This window comes from Asparagus officinalis, chromosome 6, assembly GCF_001876935.1.
Source record: "Asparagus officinalis chromosome 6, Aspof.V1, whole genome shotgun sequence".
In the NCBI taxonomy this organism is placed as follows: Eukaryota; Viridiplantae; Streptophyta; class Magnoliopsida; order Asparagales; family Asparagaceae; genus Asparagus; species Asparagus officinalis.
Window position 1 is genome coordinate 67,669,822 of NC_033799.1, and position 19,179 is coordinate 67,689,000.

The 19,179-nt window shown below is 39.0% G+C and overlaps 1 protein-coding gene and 1 pseudogene across 1 annotated transcript in view; both read right to left on the bottom strand.

The window, feature by feature from the left end:
- LOC109846271 lies at window positions 4-950 on the bottom strand (annotated as a pseudogene).
- Window positions 17,559-19,179, bottom strand: part of LOC109846434 (alpha carbonic anhydrase 7-like) — a 31,081-nt gene continuing 29,460 nt past the window's right edge. The window contains 3 exon segments of the mRNA XM_020415666.1: window positions 17,559-17,827; window positions 18,097-18,150; window positions 18,869-19,036. Of these exon segments, the coding sequence (XP_020271255.1) occupies window positions 17,744-17,827; window positions 18,097-18,150; window positions 18,869-19,036 (306 nt within the window). The 3' untranslated portion in view covers window positions 17,559-17,743.

Consider the following 19,179-nt stretch of genomic DNA (forward strand, 5'->3'; position numbering starts at 1 on the left):
TATCCAATTCCACCTCGCCGGACCTCGACCACTACTCCTCGGAGCACCAATAGGTCTAGTCGTCGAACCCGCACTCCTGCTGCTTGAGTTACCATTCTGCCCCTGACCGCCATCCACGGGCAACTCGAACCTACAAACAGGGCAGGAGTTGTGCATCCTCAGCCAGGGCAGGATGCAGTCGGAATGGTACGCGTGCTTGCACGGCATCTCCCTCGCCTCCTCCCCGACCTCGAACTCCTCCTTGCAGACCGGGCACTGCGACCCGTCCCGCAGGTGTCCCCGGACAGCCGACCGCCCGCGCTAAGGCCTCGATGGCCGAGGCCGGGGCCGGCGGTGGGCCCGGCCGGTCGTCCGCGTGAGCCCCTCGATCAGCTCCGGCAGGCCCGCCCGGCGTGGTAGTCGCCCGGGTCGGCCCGGGCCACCGGAGGCCGGGCGGGCCGGCTCCGGCTCGGTGGGCCGGGGGAGGGGAGGGGCGGCGGGGACACAAAGAGGGGGGGAGGGGGAGCTCCAGCTCGTGGAGGAAGTGCGCCGTAGCAGCGGGGCAGAAGGAGACGGCGAAGGAAGGGGAGGAGATTACGCGAACGGAGCGCTGGCACTCGTAGCACCAGAAGAGGCGGCACGTGCGGCGGGGGCGGAGGGACATCGTGGGCACCCTTGGGATTTTGATAAGGGGGAGGCGAGTTTGGCGCGAATTTATCAATTTTGGGAGAGAGAGAGAGAGGGGGGCTGCTTTTGGTGGGGATGAAGGAAGAGATTCTGGCTGGGGGCTTTTCGCTTTCTTGATTGGAGCAGTGACTTCCATCGCAATCTTTCCCTTTGTTGCTAATCGGAGAGAAGGAAGGTTTGAGGGTGAAGAAGAGCGAGCAAAGAATGAAGATTGTCGTTGCGCGGGGGAAATTTCATCTGTACCCAACTTCTGGAACTGTTACCTTTTATACCCAGAAACTTTTTCAGGCATGAGTGATGACTGACATCTAGGGTGCATTGCCGTCCGGATACGGCTCGGATATGATTCTTACTATATCCTTTATTTGCTTACTTATCTTGGATATGGATATGGATACGAACATACCCCGGTAAGAAAAATTTATAATCATATTCGTTAAAATCTAGCTAGCAAAGAACGAAGATTCTCGTTGCGGGGAAAATTTTATCTGTGCCCAACTTCTGGAACTGTTACTCCTCATACCCAGAAACTCTTTTAGGCGTTCGCCTTTTGCTGCGTTAGGGTTGAAATCCCAATACCAATACCATGCGCAACCAAAACGCTGCCGAGGGTTAGATTTGTCTTTCCAAGTTTTTCCTAGTTTTCTCTTTTTTCACCAAAAACAACCCTCCATCTCCTTTCCCTTGTATCTCTCCATTATTATCTCGCGTTCTTTAACAAAATAACCATTCAACCTCTATATAAATTGCGATTATTGATGAAAAAAAAGAACTTTTGTAAAAAATGCTTATATACCTATGATTGTGACCAATGTTTTTCCTACTAATTTATTAAAAGTCAAGTTAAGTGTTTAGTCGTGTCCAAGCTATTCATAAAGATAGAACACATCAATTTATACATCAAATCTTGCTATCACTTTCAAATGATGGAATCTTTTGTTGGATTTGAGATGCAAGCTTAGGGTTGGGGGGCAGGTGGGTTTTGAATAAGGTTGCCTATCATTTTTCGATTTTAACGCAGATTATGCAGCGAAAAAGAACAAGTCATCATGGGCAACCCAAACGCCGCCGAAGGGGTTCGTTCCGGTGCTCGAAAAATAGGATTTCTTGAATTTTATAATTGGTAAAAATTTAAAAACGCGCTAAAATTATGGAGGGTTAGATTCGTCTTTCCAAGTTTTTCCTAGTTTTATTCTTTTTCACCAAAACTACCCTCCCATCTCCTTTCCCTTGTATCTCTCCATTATTACCTCGCGTTTTGTTTAAAAAAATAACCATTCAACCTCTATATAAATTGCGATTATTGATGAAAAAAAGAACTTTTGTAAAAATTGCTTATATACCTATGATTGTGACCAATGTTTTTCCTACTAATTTATTAAAAGTCAAGTTAAGTGTTTAGTCGTGTCCAAGCTATTCATAAAGATAGAACACATCAATTTATACATCAAATCTTGCTATCACTTTCAAATGATGGAATCTTTTGTTGGATTTGAGATGCAAGCTTAGGGTTGGGGGGCAGGTGGGTTTTGAATAAGGTTGCCTATCATTTTTTGATTTTAACACAGATTATGCAGCGAAAAAGAACAAGTTACCGTGATAAACAAAACAAAAATCAGTAATCAGCCATAGAAAGAACCAACTAGAAACAAGCGAGATTTTTATAGTGGTTCGGTAATCAATCCTACATCTACTCTTCGTTCTAGTGAAGGGGCTTCCTTACTATGACATAGTTCTCTTGAATCACAAACCCAATTCAGTAGACTTACAAGGCCACGCTATAATTTTAACTGAAAACTAGTCATCTAACCTAACTCTCCACAATTAGTAACTCCTAGCCCTGGCTAGTTCCCAAACCTCATTTCAACCAACTTGAGTATGACGTAAAAGAAGTTCAATATAAAGTAAAACCAAATAACAATTAAGCTCAAAATAAAACGATCTCACAACACTTTTGTTTAGCAAGCCATTCTTCAAATGATTGAAGTGAAGCTTGATGAAGAGCGAGGATGATGATGAACTCCAAAGGCCGCTCTTGTCGCTGTGAACTAGTTGGATGATGTTGTGTGCGGCGAGTCAACAGTTGATATGGCTCGAAGGGATCGAAATGTTCTCCTTGATCAACTCTCCCAAACCCTAGATCTCCTCTCTCTTTTTCTCTTCTAATTAGACCAGATGAAGACACACAAAAATGTAAAGAGAAGATCAACAGTTGATACGCAACGAAAAGCTAAGATTAAAATCTAAAATCTAGAAATATGCCTTTGAACAATCGATAGTGGCACTTGACTATCGATGATGTCAAAGTGACCATCGATGGTTGATGACCCTATGGATGATCTAAACCTCTTTAGACTTTTGATGATCAATGATCATAACACCATCGATGATCTCATGGTCACCATTGATGGTCAAAGTTGAACCATCGATGGTCCATATGCTGAAATATGCCTTTGAGCTAATTTTCAATTCTTTTTGTCTCTTTCTTGTTCCTTACATGTATATTCTTGTACTAGATCATCTCAAATGTACGTTAGACTAAAAAAAAATTGTTATTACTCAAGCCATTGAATGTGTGGCCGGATATTGCCTCGGGACCGTACGCTTTGGTTTATGTGCATCACTAGCTTATCAAAATCAACCCATTGAATGTGTGTCAGTCGTGATTAGACAATTGAGGGAGAAATTAGATCATGTTAGTGGTGTTTTATCTTCTGTATGGCCCATGATTATCTTCATATAGTCCACTAGTGCCTATGCTGGATTGTGTAGAGTTGGCGATGTGTCAGTTGGATGGGTTGAGTCATGGCTAAATATAATTACAACTCGACTAATCGAGCTGACCTTGCTAATAGTCGACGTCTAGATCAAAATAAAGTATATGTTTAAGTGTAAATGCATCTTTAGGTTGGGCCTCTTCCAAAGAATATTATGTCCTTTGCAAGAAAAGAAAATGTGTTGCAAATACTTATTTCTTAGATTTTCCTCTTCTTTAACCCACTTCTTTTGCTTTGTCAGTTGTGTAGTATGGCTAATGTCTCTGGGAGTTCATCTCTAGGAATGAGTCATCTTTGTTGACCAGTTTGTGCTTTTTTTTACCAACTACAAGATCCCCTTCAAAGTTTATTGAATCCTTTAGTCTGGATCTCTGGTTTGAGTTTGTTCAGGTTGTATTTTTTATTGATACATTTAATGGCATTCAGTGAGGTTGGTGTTATGCACAGAGGCTGGTGTTATTGCCGGAGATGTGTTAAGAGATTCGACAGTTGAATTCTCTTTAGAGGACGTATTTCATAGGTTCTTCAAGAGGTGATCTGATAGAGGTGTTTTGCTGAACGTGTTAGCTGGAGTCATCATCAGAGAAATATTGATAGCTTGATGGACAACTATTTTGGAAGAGATGTAATGTAAACAAATTTGAGATTTGAGTCCATTTGGCATGACTCTTATGTGGAGTTAGGCATTTGAGTCGGTTGATATCATTCAGAGGCGTACTTAGGAGCCTGATGATGTTATCTAGTGGTGGCTTTCAGTAGTGTACTGATGAGCTTACTAGAAGCTTGTCTTGAAAGTGGAGTAATATGTAATATTTCAAGAATTGATTCCATTTGGCATGACTCTTGTGTGGAGTCAATAGTTTGAGTCGATTGGTATCATTCTCAGGCAAACTAAGGATCTTGACGATATTATTGGGGTAGCAACATTCGAAGGCATACTGATGAGCTTGCTGGACACTTATCTTAGAAGAGGTATAATATAGAACATTTCAAAATTTTTCCCTATTTGGCATGACTCTAGTGTGGAGTTAGCTGTTCAAGTCGATTAATATCATTCAGAGGCATACTGAGGAGCTTAACGATGTCATATGGGTAGCATCGTTTATGGGAGTACTGCGGAACTTGATGATGTTTACCTTCCTACATGTGTACTAGTAATCATATAGCGTTCCCTCCTTGATGACTCTCATAGCTCAGCTTGAGTGTTGCGTTGGGAAGGGACATTCTCTCAAGGTCTATCTGGGCGCCTGTTTTAGAGCATTAATGAGCATCTTAGTCAAATCGTGCTGCCGTCACATGGATAGTCGGGGCACAGCTTTCTATTAAGACTTGATGTGGGCCATTCTTTCATTATTGGGTAGTCTAATGATCTTCCTTGAAAAGAGAAATTAGCGATTGGACTTCTTTTATCATAATTACGAGGTCGAATTATGAAGCAAACAAGCCACTTGTCGCATGCCTATTGGAGGGCTGAATTTACTGGATAGGGTGATGACATCCCCTTCCTTCACCCTCATGTCCTGATGGCTCGTATTTGCATAGATTCTGAGATCGAGTGACTTAGGAAACAAGTGATCCTAACCACCGAAGAGCCAGAGGAGGAGAACAAGGTCTTCTCAATTGGTAGATGCGTTGCTAGCGAAGAAGTCGATCCTTAAGCGGGTTATAGAAAACCAGTCAAAGGCTATCTTTAAAGAAGACAAAGAAAAATCTCTGTAGCAATCTCAGTGTTAGGATCTAAGGAGGACTGTTCAGAGGCTTCGATGGTGACTTCAGAAGGATACTTGGATTTCCACCAGTGAAGACTCGGAGAGTGGTTGTAAAATCTTCTCTTCATAGATGAAAAAAATTAGTTATTTTTTATTTTCTCAAAAATGACTATGTATGGTTTCACCTGATCTGTTATGAACGTTTTTTTTGCATAGCAGTCTTTTGGTTTTGATGAATACTATCAAATGACCTCCTTTAATTTGCCCCACTGAATCACGTCTCGAGTAGCATAATCACACCACATGGCTGCCGACGGTTGGAATTCTCTCTATATAAATAGATGATGAGCAATAACTATCTTTTTGTAGGAAATCCTCTTTTTCTTTCCTCTTTTCTTCATTTTTTCTCTTCAATAATTTGAGTGATGTTGACTCCTAGTGCCGGAACCATAATTGAAATTCCATAAAATCTGAACAAATGATTTGAGACAGCTTAATATTTTATCTTTTACTCTCTGGAAAAAAATATTTTTTTTTATCTTTCACTCTTACAAAAAATAATTTATATTCTTAAAATACGTACAGACCTAAAGGATCAACATGGCGTCCAATGATACATCACTGCAAAATACAAGTTGACAAGTGACGCTAGGTTAACCGGGGGCTTGCAAATATAATAGACAACAAGTAATGAGATTTTATTTATGCCTTACAAGACTAAAATAAAGCATAAATACAGGGAAAAGAAAACATTTTAAAAGAAACTCCATCCAACATAATTATACATCATGTATGCTTCCCAAGATTGCACCATGTACGTAGTCCAACTCTAATTTTGAACGTCAATAGGACGAAACATGGAAACAATCCTATCATTTAGCATCTGAACGGGCCTTGCATTCATTTTAAAGTCCTGCACAACGCCAAGTGAAAGCTAATGAGTTTTTGTGCTAATCAAAACATTGGACTAAAATAGGTTGAGGTAGTCTAAAAATGGATACAATAACACGTAAACTGTGTTTTACGGTGAACTATATATATCATCAAGTTTTTGCTAAACTGAGAAGAGGAGATTTAAAAAATTTTGGCGGGCTCTCCATGGTGCACGTTAGCAGGCGTTTTTCCTCTGCTAACATACACCCCCGCCGAGTTCTTGATGGCGAAGAAAAAGAGAAGCAACAGTAAGAAGATTCTTAACATTGGATTATGAGAGTCAAATCCAAGCTTGCTGTCCTCTGAGGATCATCTTAATACAAGAATCAGTGAAGATGATGATGATTCGGGAATCATGGGGTCAACGGGTCCTAAAGGTCAGAAAATGAAGAAATCAATAAATGAGCTCCTTAGATCTACAAATCCTGTTGATCCTACTCAAATATCAATTGGATTTCAATCTCATCATCTCTGTAAGTCTTCATATTCTTGTAATGATCCGAGCAGTTCTAATCGATCTTCTTGGGCTGATGATGAAGTTTTTGAAGTTGGATCTCTTGATCCTCAATCTAATGGTTTGGATAAATTGATTCCTGTATTGGCTCCTAAATCTAGCCCTGTTTCATTAATTCCTACTGAGAGAATGAATGTTTTAGCTGATGCTGATAAAACTCAGAATATTTCAAATCTTGAAAAGTCTATTAATGATGAAGCTGAACCTCCTATTATTCCTTCGAATATTGAACCATCCTCTGATCCTGTAAATGAAGTTAAAAAGAGTTGGGTTAGTCTATTTGCTGACAATAGAAAAACAGGAAGTGGAATGGTTCTGGATTCTATCCCTCCTGTTTCTAAAGAATCTGTTATTTTTATACATGTTCAGTATACTACAAGAAACTTGAATAATATGAGTTTTTCTGCTAGAAAAAATACTATGCATGTTGTGCATGTTTGGCAGACACAGACTAATTCTGAAGGCTCGGCTTACAATTCTGATGGACAATACTCATTGCAAGTGCAGGGAAAAGAACTTGAAGCTACACAAGATGGAATGCTCAGTTCTGTGCATGTTGTGCATGCTCAACTGCCAGAAACTGGAAAAAGGGAATGTTTGGTGGAAATTTTATAATAAAAAATGATGAAAGAATAGCATTTGATTTTATTCTCTCTACTGTTTAGAAAAAGAATGTTTACAACTCTCTCAAACTTAATTACAATTTGAATTTCCTTGTTACAAAAGAAAAGAAGATTGACGGAGATCCTCTTCTTTGTTTAAAACTGAGTTCTTCACGGTGACGATGGAATGCCTCACTCGAATGCTTGCGTCGATCTTGCTTTTCGTTGACGATCCGATGTTTCACTTCACTCGAACGATATCTTCTCCTCACGATTTGACGCTATGGAGAACTTACAAAGCAAGTTTTAGAACTCTGAACGAGTTTAGAAGAACTTGTAGAGCAAGTTTGAAACTCTTAATGAGTTAGGGAACTCTGAGCAAGTTATAACTCTATGGAAGAGTTGATTGATTTAATCGAAAATCGGTTTGTAAGCCAAGTTTGATGAAAGCTCCAAGAACAACTCCGAGGGTTTGAAGATTGTCAAGATCCTTCTTCTGTCAAGAAGTCTTGTGCCGATCTCCAAGAATTCCAATCCAGAAAAAGAGAGAGAGAGCCCTTTTGATCTCCAAAATTCTAGCCCTTGAACTCAATTGAGTTTACTCCTATTTATAGGGGTGTGTCAGTCATGATTAGACAATTGAGGGAGAGATTAGATCATGTTAGTGGTGTTTTATCTTCTGTATGGCCTATGGTTATCTTCATACAGTCCACTAGTGTCAATGCTGGATTGTGTAGAGTTGGCGATGTGTCAGTTAGATGGGTTGAGTCATGCCTAAATATAATTACAACTCGACTAATCGAGCTGACCCTGCTAATAGTCGACGTCTAGATCAAAATAAAATATATGTTTAAGTGTAAAGGCATCTTTAGGTTGGGCCTCTTCCAAAGAATATTATGTCATTCGCAAGAAAAGGGAATGTGTTGCAAATACTTATTTCTTAGATTTTCCTCTTCTTTAACCCACTTCTTTTGCTTTGTCTGTTGTGTAGTATGACTAATGTCTCTGGGAGTTCATCTCTAGGAATGAGTCATCTTTGTTGACCAGTTTGTGCTTTTTTTACCAACTACAAGACCCCCTTCAAAGTTTATTGAATCCTTTAGTCTGGATCTCTGGTTTGAATATGTTCAGGAAGTATTTTTCATTGATACATTTAATGGCATTTAGTGAGGTTGGTGTTATGCACAGAGGTTGGTGTTATTGCTGGAGATGTGTTAAGAGACTCAACAGTTGAATTCTCTTTAGAGGATGTGTTTCATAGGTTCTTCAAGAGGTGATCTGATAGAGATGTTTTGTTGAACGTGTTAGCTTGAGTCATCATCAGAGAAATATTCATAGCTTGATGGACAACTATTTTGGAAGAGATGTATTGTAAAAATTTTTGAGATTTGACTCCATTTGGCATGACTCTTATGTGGAGTTAGGCGTTTGAGTCAGTTGATATCGTTCAGAGGCGTACTTAGGAACCTGATGATGTTATCTAGTGGTGGCTTTCAGTAGTGTACTGATTGTTAGGATATGTGAAGCCTAACTATCAAGCGTGCCCTACACTTCAGAATGAAGAGGAACAAAGTTGGAACAAGAGGAACATGATCGACGATGGCAAAGTTCAAGCAAAACGACGAAGGAGAGCTTTTACAGCTTTACGGTCGACCGCCCATGGCGCGACAGTCGACCGACGACATGTACAGGCAGGCACTAGGGTGAGGAGCAGCTCACGGTCGACCGATCATGGCGCTGCGGTCGACCGCTCAAAGTCCAGAGAGCAACCCAGCTTTCTGTCTTCGTCGCGGTCGACTGAGCATGACGCTGCGGTCGACCGCCAAAAGTCCAGAGAGCCAGGCAGATTTCGAACAGCATCACGGTCGACCGGATGTGGTGCGGCGGTCGACTGGAGTCGGGTTTTGGCCCAAATTCGAATTTTGACCTGTTTTGATCTGTTTCCTTTTTTTACTTGTTAAACCCTTAAGTCTATAAAAGGGTTGATTAGAGCATGATGTATTAAGATGAAAAATAGTAAATTTTTCTCCTGCGGCGGCCGTGGACGTAGTTTCTCACATTGAGAAGCGAACCACGTAAATCTTGTGTGTTTGAGATTGTGTGATTTTCTCTCTTCTCTCCTAAATCTCTATTTTCAAATCGCATCAGGGGGGTTGTGTATCCCCAACACTGATGAGCTTACTAGAAGCTTGTCTTGAAAGTGGAGTAATATGTAATATTTCAAGAATTGATTCCATTTGGCATGACTCTTGTGTGGACTCAATAGTTTGAGTCGATTGATATCATTCTCAGGCAAACTAAGGATCTTGATGATATTATTCGAGTAGCAGCATTCGAAGGCATACTGATGAGCTTGCTGAACACTTATCTTAGAAGAGGTATAATATAGAACATTTCAAAAATTTTCCATATTGGGCATGACTCTAGTGTGGAGTTAGCTGTTCAAGTCGATTGATATCATTCAGAGGCATATTGAGGAGCTTAATGATGTCATCTGGGTAGCATCGTTTATGGGAGTACTGTGTAACTTGATGATGTTACCTTCCTACATGTGTACTAGTAATCATATAGCGTTCCCTCCTTGATGACTCTCATAGCTCAGCTTGAGTGTTGCGTTGGGAAGGGACATTCTCTCAAGGTCTGTCTGGGTGCCTGTTTCAGAGCATTAATGAGCATCTTAGTCAAATCGTGCTGCCATCACAGGGATAGTCGGGGCACAACTTTCTATTAAGACTTGATGTGGGCCATTCTTTCATTCTTGAGTAGTCTAATGATCTTCCTTGAAAAGAGAAATTAGCAATTGGACTTCTTTTATCATAATTACGAGGTCGAATTATGAAGCAAACAAGCCACTTGTCTCATGCCTATTGGAGGGCTGAATTTACTGGATAGGGTGATGACATCCCCTTCCTTCACCCTCATGTCCTGATGGCTCGTATTTGCATAGATTCTGAGATCGAGTGACTTAGGAAACAAGTGATCCTAACCACCGAAGAGCCAGAGGAGGAGAACAAGGTCTTCTCAATTGGTAGATGCGTTGCTAGCGAAGAAGTCGATCCTTAAGCGGGTTATAGAAAACCAGTCAAAGGCTATCTTTAAAAAGACAAAGAAAAATCTCTGTACGTAGCAATCTCAGTGTTGGGATCTAAGGAAGACTGTTCAGAGGCTTTAATGTGAGCTGACCATATACTACTTATGGTTCAAGCAGAGAGAACTTAGGTCGGGCGGTAATCACACCACGTACATGGCTGCCGACGGTTGGAACTCTCTCTATATAAATAGATGATGAGCGATAACTATATTTTTGCATGAAATCCTCTTTTTCTTTCCTCTTTTCTTCATTTTTTTCTCTTCAATAATTTGGGTGATGTTGATTCCTAGTGCCGGAACCATAATTGAAATTCCATAAAATCTGAACAAATGATTTAAGTCGGCTTAATATTTTATCTTTTACTCTCTGGAAAAAAATTAATATTTTTTTATCTTTCACTCTTACAAAAACTAATTTATATTCTCAAAATACGTACATACCTAGAGGATCAACATGGCGTCCAATGATACATCATTGCAAAATACAAGTTGACAAGTGGCGCTAGGTTACAACGTAACTGGGGGCTTACAAATATAATAGACAACAAGTACTGAGATTTTATTTATGCCTTACAAGACTAAAATAAAGCATAAATACGAAATATAACATTTTTAAAAGAAACTCCATCCAACATAATTATACATCATGTATGCTTCCCAAGATTGCACCATGTACGTAGTCCTACTCTAATTTTGAACGTCAACAGGACGAAACATGGAAACAATCCTATCATTTAGCATCTGAACGGGCCTTGCATTCATTTTAAAGTCCTGCACAACGCCAAGTGAAAGCTAATGAGTTTTTGTGCTAATCAAAACTTTGGACTAAAATAGGTTGAGGTAGTCTAAAAATGGATACAATAACACGTAAACTGTGTTTTATTGTGAACTATATATATCATCAAGTTTTTGCTAAACTGAGAAGAGGAGATTTAAAAAAATTTGGCGGGCTCTCCATGGTGCACGTTAGTAGGCGTTTTTCCTCTGCTAACATACACCCCCGCCGAGTTCTTGATGGCGAACAAAAAGAGAAGCAGTAGTAAGAAGATTCTTAACATTGGATTACGAGAGTCAAATCCAAGCTTGCTATCCTCTGAGGATCATCTTGATACAAGAATCAGTAAAGATGATGATGATTCGGGAATCATGGGGTCAACGGGTCCTAAAGGTCAGAAAATGAAGAAATCAATAAATGAGCTCCTTAGATCTACAAATCCTGTTGATCCTACTCAAATGTCAATTGGATTTCAATCTCATCATCTCTGTAAGTCTTCATATTCTTGTAATGATCCGAGCAGTTCTAATCGATCTTCTTGGGCTGATGATGAAGTTTTTGAAGTTGAATCTCTTGATCCTCAATCTAATGGTTCAGATCAATTGATTCCTGTATTGGCTCCTAAATCTAGCCCTGTTTCATTAATTCCCACTGAGAGAATGAATGTTTTAGCTGATGCTGATAAAACTTAGAATATTTCAAATCTTGAAAAGTCCATTAATGATGAAGCTGAACCTCCTATTATTCCTTCGAATATTGAACCATCCTCTGATCCTGTAAATGAAGTTAAAAAGAGTTGGGTTAGTCTATTTGCTGACAATAGAAAAGCAGGAAGTGGAATGGTTCTGGATTCTATCCCACCTGTTTCTAAAGAATCTGTTATTTTTATACATGTTCAGTATACTACAAGAAACCTGAATAATATGAGTTTTTCTGCTAGAAAAAATACTATGCATGTTGTGCATGTTTTGCAGACACAGACTAATTCTGAAGGCTCGGCTTACAATTCTGATGGACAATACTCATTGCAAGTGCAGGGAAAAGAACTTGAAGCTACACAAGATGGAATGCTCAGTTCTGTGCATGTTGTGCATGCTCAACTGCCAGAAACTGGAAAAAGGGAATGTTTGGTGGAAATTTTGTAATAAAAAATGATGAAAAAATCGCATTTGATTTTATTCTCTCTACTGTTTAGAAAAAGAATGTTTACAACTCTCTCAAACTTAATTACAATTTAACTTTCCTTGTTACAAAAGAGAAGAAGATCGACGGAGATCCTCCTCTTTGTTTAAAACTGGGTTCTTCACAGTGACGATGGAATGCCTCCCTCGAATGCTTGCGTCGAGCTTGCTTTTCATTGACGATCCGACGTTTCGCTTCACTCGAACGATATCTTCTCCTCACGATTTGACGCTATGGAGAACTTACAAAGCAAGTTTTAGAACTCTGAACGAGTTTAGAAGAACTTGCAGAGCAAGTTTGAAACTCTTAATGAGTTAGGGAACTCTGAGCAAGTTATAACTCTATGAAAGAGTTGATTGATTTAATCGAAAATCGGTTTGTAAGCCGAGTTTGATGAAAGCTCCAAGAACAACTCCGAGGGTCTGAAGATTGTCAAGATCCTTCTTCTGTCAAGAAGTCTTGTGCCGATCTCCAAGAATTCCAATCCAGAAAAAGAGAGAGAGAGAGAGAGCCCTTTTGATCTCCAAAATTCTAGCCCTTGAACTCAATTGAGTTTACTCCTATTTATAGGGGGTGTGTCAGTCATGATTAGACAATTGAGGGAGAGATTAGATCATGTTAGTGGTGTTTTATCTTCTGTATGGCCTATGGTTATCTTCATACAGTCCACTAGTGTCTATGCTGGATTGTGTAGAGTTGGCGATGTGTCAGTTAGATGGGTTGAGTCATGTTTAAATATAATTACAACTCGACTAATCGAGCTGACCCTGCTAATAGTCGACGTCTAGATCAAAATAAAATATATGTTTAAGTGTAAAGGCATCTTTAGGTTGGGCCTCTTCCAAAGAATATTGTCCTTTGCAAGAAAAGGGAATGTGTTGCAGATACTTATTTCTTAGATTTTCCTCTTCTTTAACCCACTTCTTTTGCTTTGTCTGTTGTGTAGTATGACTAATGTCTCTGGGAGTTCATCTCTATGAATGAGTCATCTTTGTTGATCAGTTTGTGCTTTTTTTACCAACTACAAGACCCCCTTCAAAGTTTATTGAATCCTTTAGTCTGGATCTTTGGTTTGAATATGTTCAGGAAGTATTTTTCATTGATACATTTAATGGCATTTAGTGAGGTTGGTGTTATGCACAGAGGTTGGTGTTATTGCTGGAGATGTGTTAAGAGACTCAACAGTTGAATTCTCTTTAGATGATGTGTTTCATAGGTTCTTCAAGAGGTGATCTGATAGAGGTGTTTTGTTGAACGTGTTAGCTGGAGTCATCATCAGAGAAATATTCATAGCTTGATGGACAACTATTTTGGAAGAGATGTAATGTAAAAATTTTTGAGATTTGACTCCATTTGGTATGACTCTTATGTGGAGTTAGGCGTTTGAGTCGGTTGATATCGTTCAGAGGCGTACTTAGGAACCTGATGATGTTATCTAGTGGTGGCTTTCAGTAGTGTACCGATGAGCTTACTAGAAGCTTGTCTTGAAAGTGGAGTAATATGTAATATTTCAAGAATTGATTCCATTTGGCATGACTCTTGTGTGGACTCAATAGTTTGAGTCGATTGATATCATTCTCAGGCAAACTAAGGATCTTGACGATATTATTCGAGTAGCAGCATTCGAAGGCATACTGATGAGCTTGCTGGACACTTATCTTAGAAGAGGTATAATATAGAACATTTCAAAATTTTTCCCTATTGGGCATGACTCTAGTGTGGAGTTAGCTGTTCAAGTCGATTGATATCATTCAAAGGCATATTGAGGAGCTTAATGATGTCATCTGGGTAGCATCGTTTATGGGAGTACTGTGGAACTTGATGATGTTACCTCCCTACATGTGTACTAGTAATCATATAGCGTTCCCTCCTTGATGACTCTCATAGCTCAGCTTGAGTGTTGCGTTGGGAAGGGACATTCTCTCAAGGAGGGTCTGGGCGCCTGTTTCAGAGCATTAATGAGCATCTTAGTCAAATCGTGCTGCCGTCACAGGGATAGTCGGGGCACAGCTTTCTATTAAGACTTGATGTGGGCCATTCTTTCATTCTTGAGTAGTCTAATGATCTTCCTTGAAAAGAGAAATTAGCAATTGGACTTCTTTTATCATAATTACGAGGTCGAATTATGAAGCAAACAAGCCACTTGTCGCATGCCTACTGGAGGGCTGAATTTATAAGTGTGTACCGGATAGGGTGATGACATCCCCGTCCTTCACCCTCGTGTCCTGATAGCTCGCGTTTACATGGATTCTGATATCGAGTGACTTAGGAAACAACTGATCCTAACCACCAAAGAGCCTGAGGAGGAGAACAAGGTCTTCTCAATTGGTAGATGTGTTGCTAGCGAAGAAGTCGATCCTTAAGCGGGTTATAGAAAACCAGTCAAAGGCTATCTTTAAAGAAGACAAAGAAAAATCTCTGTAGCAATCTCAGTGTTGGGATCTAAGGAGGACTGTTCAGAGGCTTTAATGTGAGCTGACCACATACTACTTAAGGTTCGAATCCTCGTGACTGCATTTACCTGGTTTCCTTTAGTCTTAGGGTGGGGATGGAAACCCGTGGTTTACTTGGTCAGTAGTGGCTCGACCCGTTGTCTCTGGTTCACGTCTCTCCCGGTCCACACACCGCTCGCCCATGCGCTGGGGATGAGCCCCCTGGTACTTAAGGGGTAGCTCCTGTTGGCCTTCTTGTTTTGATGATGATTTACAAACAATTTACTACTAATGTTGTTTGTCTAGTGTTTGTGCATTCCTATGTATTATAGACAAACAACGTTGTTGGAGGATGGATAGAATAGCGCTTCAACGACGATATCAAATGGAGGTTGGCGGAATTGTGGAGTGAAGCATCGTACAATTCAAGTTCAAGATCCAAGTTTAGCTTCATCCGCAACGTGTACCAAGTTGAGCTCAATGAAGATCAAGATCAAGCTTGGGTAATTTAGTTTAGGATTTATATTATGTGTGTTAAGTACGTTAAGCTCAATATCTTATACACACACATTTATTGGTTTCTTCGTATATATATATATAGTTATATATATATACATAAGTTTTGGTTTCTATGCATATATATAGTTATATATATACATACATGTGTTTTGAGTTTTTATGATTATATGTATGAAATTATATATTTCATATTTTCTAGTGTGTTTTTGAAAACATTGCATAGAATATGTAATTTTGTGAAAATATTGTATTCTTAGTTTGTAGACTTCAATATCAGTTTATACATGTTTTACTAAGTCTACAAAAACATTTTGCAAAGTTTCAAAAGTTGGTTTATGTCAAAACATCAAACTTCAAGTATCTCATATTTTCATGTTTTGGACTATTTTTTTAAAATGATGATATTTTTTATTTGGGAGGTCCTTTCTAATAACCAGTCACTGTAGCATGTTTATTATCATGTCTACAATCATTCCCCAAAGTTTTACATTTTTTGGAATTTATTTGATATTTTTAAACAGTATTTTAAAATCAGCAAATCAGATTTTCATATGTCAGTTTTCGGTCGACCGCACCGGTCGACGGATCATTTGATCTTTCATCACTGGGCGACAGAGAGTCTGTCGGTCGACCGGTCCGGTCAACCGAAAGCTCCATCGGTCGACCGCACCGGTCGACCGAGTGTTTTTGTTCTCTGTCGGTCGACCGACAGAATTTCCGGTCGACCGCCAATGTATCCGTTGGCTTCCAACGGCTATTTTTTAGAGCTGTTTGCTGGGGCTTTTTTTGTCTTTTGTTAGGGGTTTTGGCTGAGTTTTTGAGTGGGTATAAATACCCTATTGCTGTTCTCTTTCAACCTAACCAAGAGAATTATTTCAACAAGTTTAAGGGTATTTTGTGTTTGTTTAAAAGAGTGTTTAAGATTTTGGTTTGTGAAGATAATTTCACAAGGGCTTGAGGAGATAATCTTTGGTGTTTGAGCTTCAAATCATCTCTCTCTCACTCTTGTCATTTATTGGAGAAGTTTTCTAAACTCAATCTAGCTTTACATTTTATTGTTTGATTATCATTTTATTAAGCTAGTGTTTATATTGAGTTTAGTTGATTTTATTTATCTCTTTATACACACACAACCATTGAGCTTATTGTATTTACATTCATAGTATAATTGGGTTGTGGGATTGTGTAACTTAGAGAGTGAGCTTATAATTCGTTCTCATTCATTATAGAGAACAAACACTTTGTATTGAGCCTATTTGTGAGGATTCACTTGTAATACACTTGTACACCGAGAGAAGTGTGTGGTGAGAGACGGGGTCGAATCCAAGAGGAGTGGCGTCGGTTGACGTGCCTAGGGATAGGTTGTAACCGAGCACTTGAGGAGGAGGACACGGGCTAGGACCAACACTTAGTGTGTAAGGTGTGATTGCGTAGTGATTGTATTGTGAGGTGTAAACGTTGTTCGGGTGAACGTAGAAAACCCGGTTGTGATAGTGGAGATCTCCTCGAGGTGAGGAGCGGAGACGTAGGTCGTGGGGACCGAACTCCGTAATCATATTGTTTGTTTGTGATTGCATTAGCGCACTTACTTTTATGTTTATATCTTATATCGCTTTTGTTTATTGCTTGTTGATTATATTGCCTACTATCTAGTTTAGATTATTTACCCTTGTGTTGTTTATATATCCTTGCATATATTTCTATCATATAGGATATATCTCATTGTTCATGTTGCTTATCCTAGCTTATATTCTTGTTGTATTTCATACTTGCTAGGATAACTTGATAATTAATTTTAATTGGCATATAATCGGATTAGATTAGCATAAGACCCTAATCACCCCCCCTCTAGGGTCTAACAGCTCCTTGCGGATTTTTGGGGACTGGGGGGATTCGAACCGGGGTGCGGCGGACTCCAAAGAGAGTTTAAGTGGAGGTGCTGACCAGGGTTCCCTTGTCAACAAAAAAAAGAGAACTTAGGTCGGGCGGTAATCACACCACGTACATGGCTGCCGACGGTTGGAACTCTCTCTATATAAATAGATGATGAGCGATAACTATCTTTTTGCATGAAATCCTCTTTTTCTTTCCTCTTTTCTTCATTTTTTTCTCTTCAATAATTTGAGTGATGTTGACTCCTAGTGCCGGAACCATAATTGAAATTCCATAAAATCTGAACAAATGATTTAATACGGCTTAATATTTTATCTTTTACTCTCTGGGAAAAAGATAATATTTTTTTATCTTTCACTCTTACAAAAAATAATTTATATTCTCAAAATACGTACAGACCTAGAGGATCAACATGGCGTCCAATGATACATCACCGCAAAATACAAAGTTGACAAGTGACGCTAGGTTACAACGTAACTGGGGGCTTGCAAATATAATAGACAACAAGTACTGAGATTTTATTTATGCCTTACAAGACTAAAATAAAGCATAAATACAGGGAAAAGAAAACATTTTAAAAGAAACTCCATCCAACATAATTATACATCATGTATGCTTCCCAAGATTGCACCATGTACGTATAGTCCAACTCTAATTTTGAACGTCAACAGGACGAAACATGGAAACAATCCTATCATTTAGCATCTGAACGGGCCTTGCATTCATTTTAAAGTCCTGCACAACGCCAAGTGAAAACTAATGAGTTTTTGTGCTAATCAAAACTTTGGACTAAAATAGGTTGAGGTAGTCTAAAAATGGATACAATAACACGTAAACCGTGTTTTATTGTGAACTATATATATCATCAAGTTTTTGCTAAACTAACCTAGTGCCTTTTAGTTATATCGAAGTAAAATTTCGCATATATATGGATGGATTAACTGTAAACTCTCTAAGAAACAAAGAGGAAATTATGGAGGTGATTGCATACGGATGCTACTTACATCATGCACAGCTTCTCTCAATAGCTCCACCTGCTTCCTTGCCACAGTCCTCACCTGCCATTAATGGTAAATATCTTACAACCCAATAATTTTCACAAGAACTGGCGCTCCCACGCTCTTAATTTGACAAGTTAATGAGTGAGCCGAGCATCTAGAGCAAACTTTAGTCTAAAGTAGTTGTAGCTAGTTCCCATTTTTCTTACATAAATGTATCACGTATAGTTACACTTCTGATTGCAGCTGTTTTCTCAACATAATTGTAATATAGTTTGTAACCATATAGTTGTAAAAAAGGTCAATTGACCACAAATCATTTTTGCAACTTTTATGAAAAATAATATATAGTACTTATAATGAAATATACAATTGCAACTATATATAACAGTCTTATATAGTACTTATAATAAAACATTATTACTTTCTGGAAAAATCAGGCATAAGTATTAACTTTTCGCAAAAATTAATTATTACTTACATGTAAAGGGCAGTTGTGATAATCTTGTATGTTTCAAAACAACCTTCTTCACGTAGGGTGTTTTGATAAGATTTATATCTATTTGAGGGTAAAAACTAAATTTTACCTTGTCACAAAAATTATTAATTACTTTCTGGAAAAATCAGGCATAAGTATGAACTTTTCACAAAAATTAATTATTACTTACATGTAGTGGGCATCAGTTGTGGTAATCTTGTATGTTTCAAAACAACCTTCTCACATATAGGGTGTTTTGATAAGATTTATATGTATTTGAGGGTATAAACTAAAATTTACCTTCTCTTCAATGGTCCAGACGACACCTTCAGTGCAAGGAGGCACGGTGAGAGAGCCCACGTATCTGTAGTACTTCCCGCTCCCTCTCTTCGTCTCCCTCGGATCCATTATCCCCACCTTCTCTTCCTTACCCGTCGCCTCACCAACCTTCGCGATGTAATCCTCCACCTACAAAAATTTGATTAATTGACATAGGTTTAATTTATGGAATGAACATGATAATCATTAGTCCTGGATAACATGCATACGACATGCACCCTTCTGTTGAGCGTAATCTTCGTTAAAAGTTAAGATTTATTGCGGATTGACCC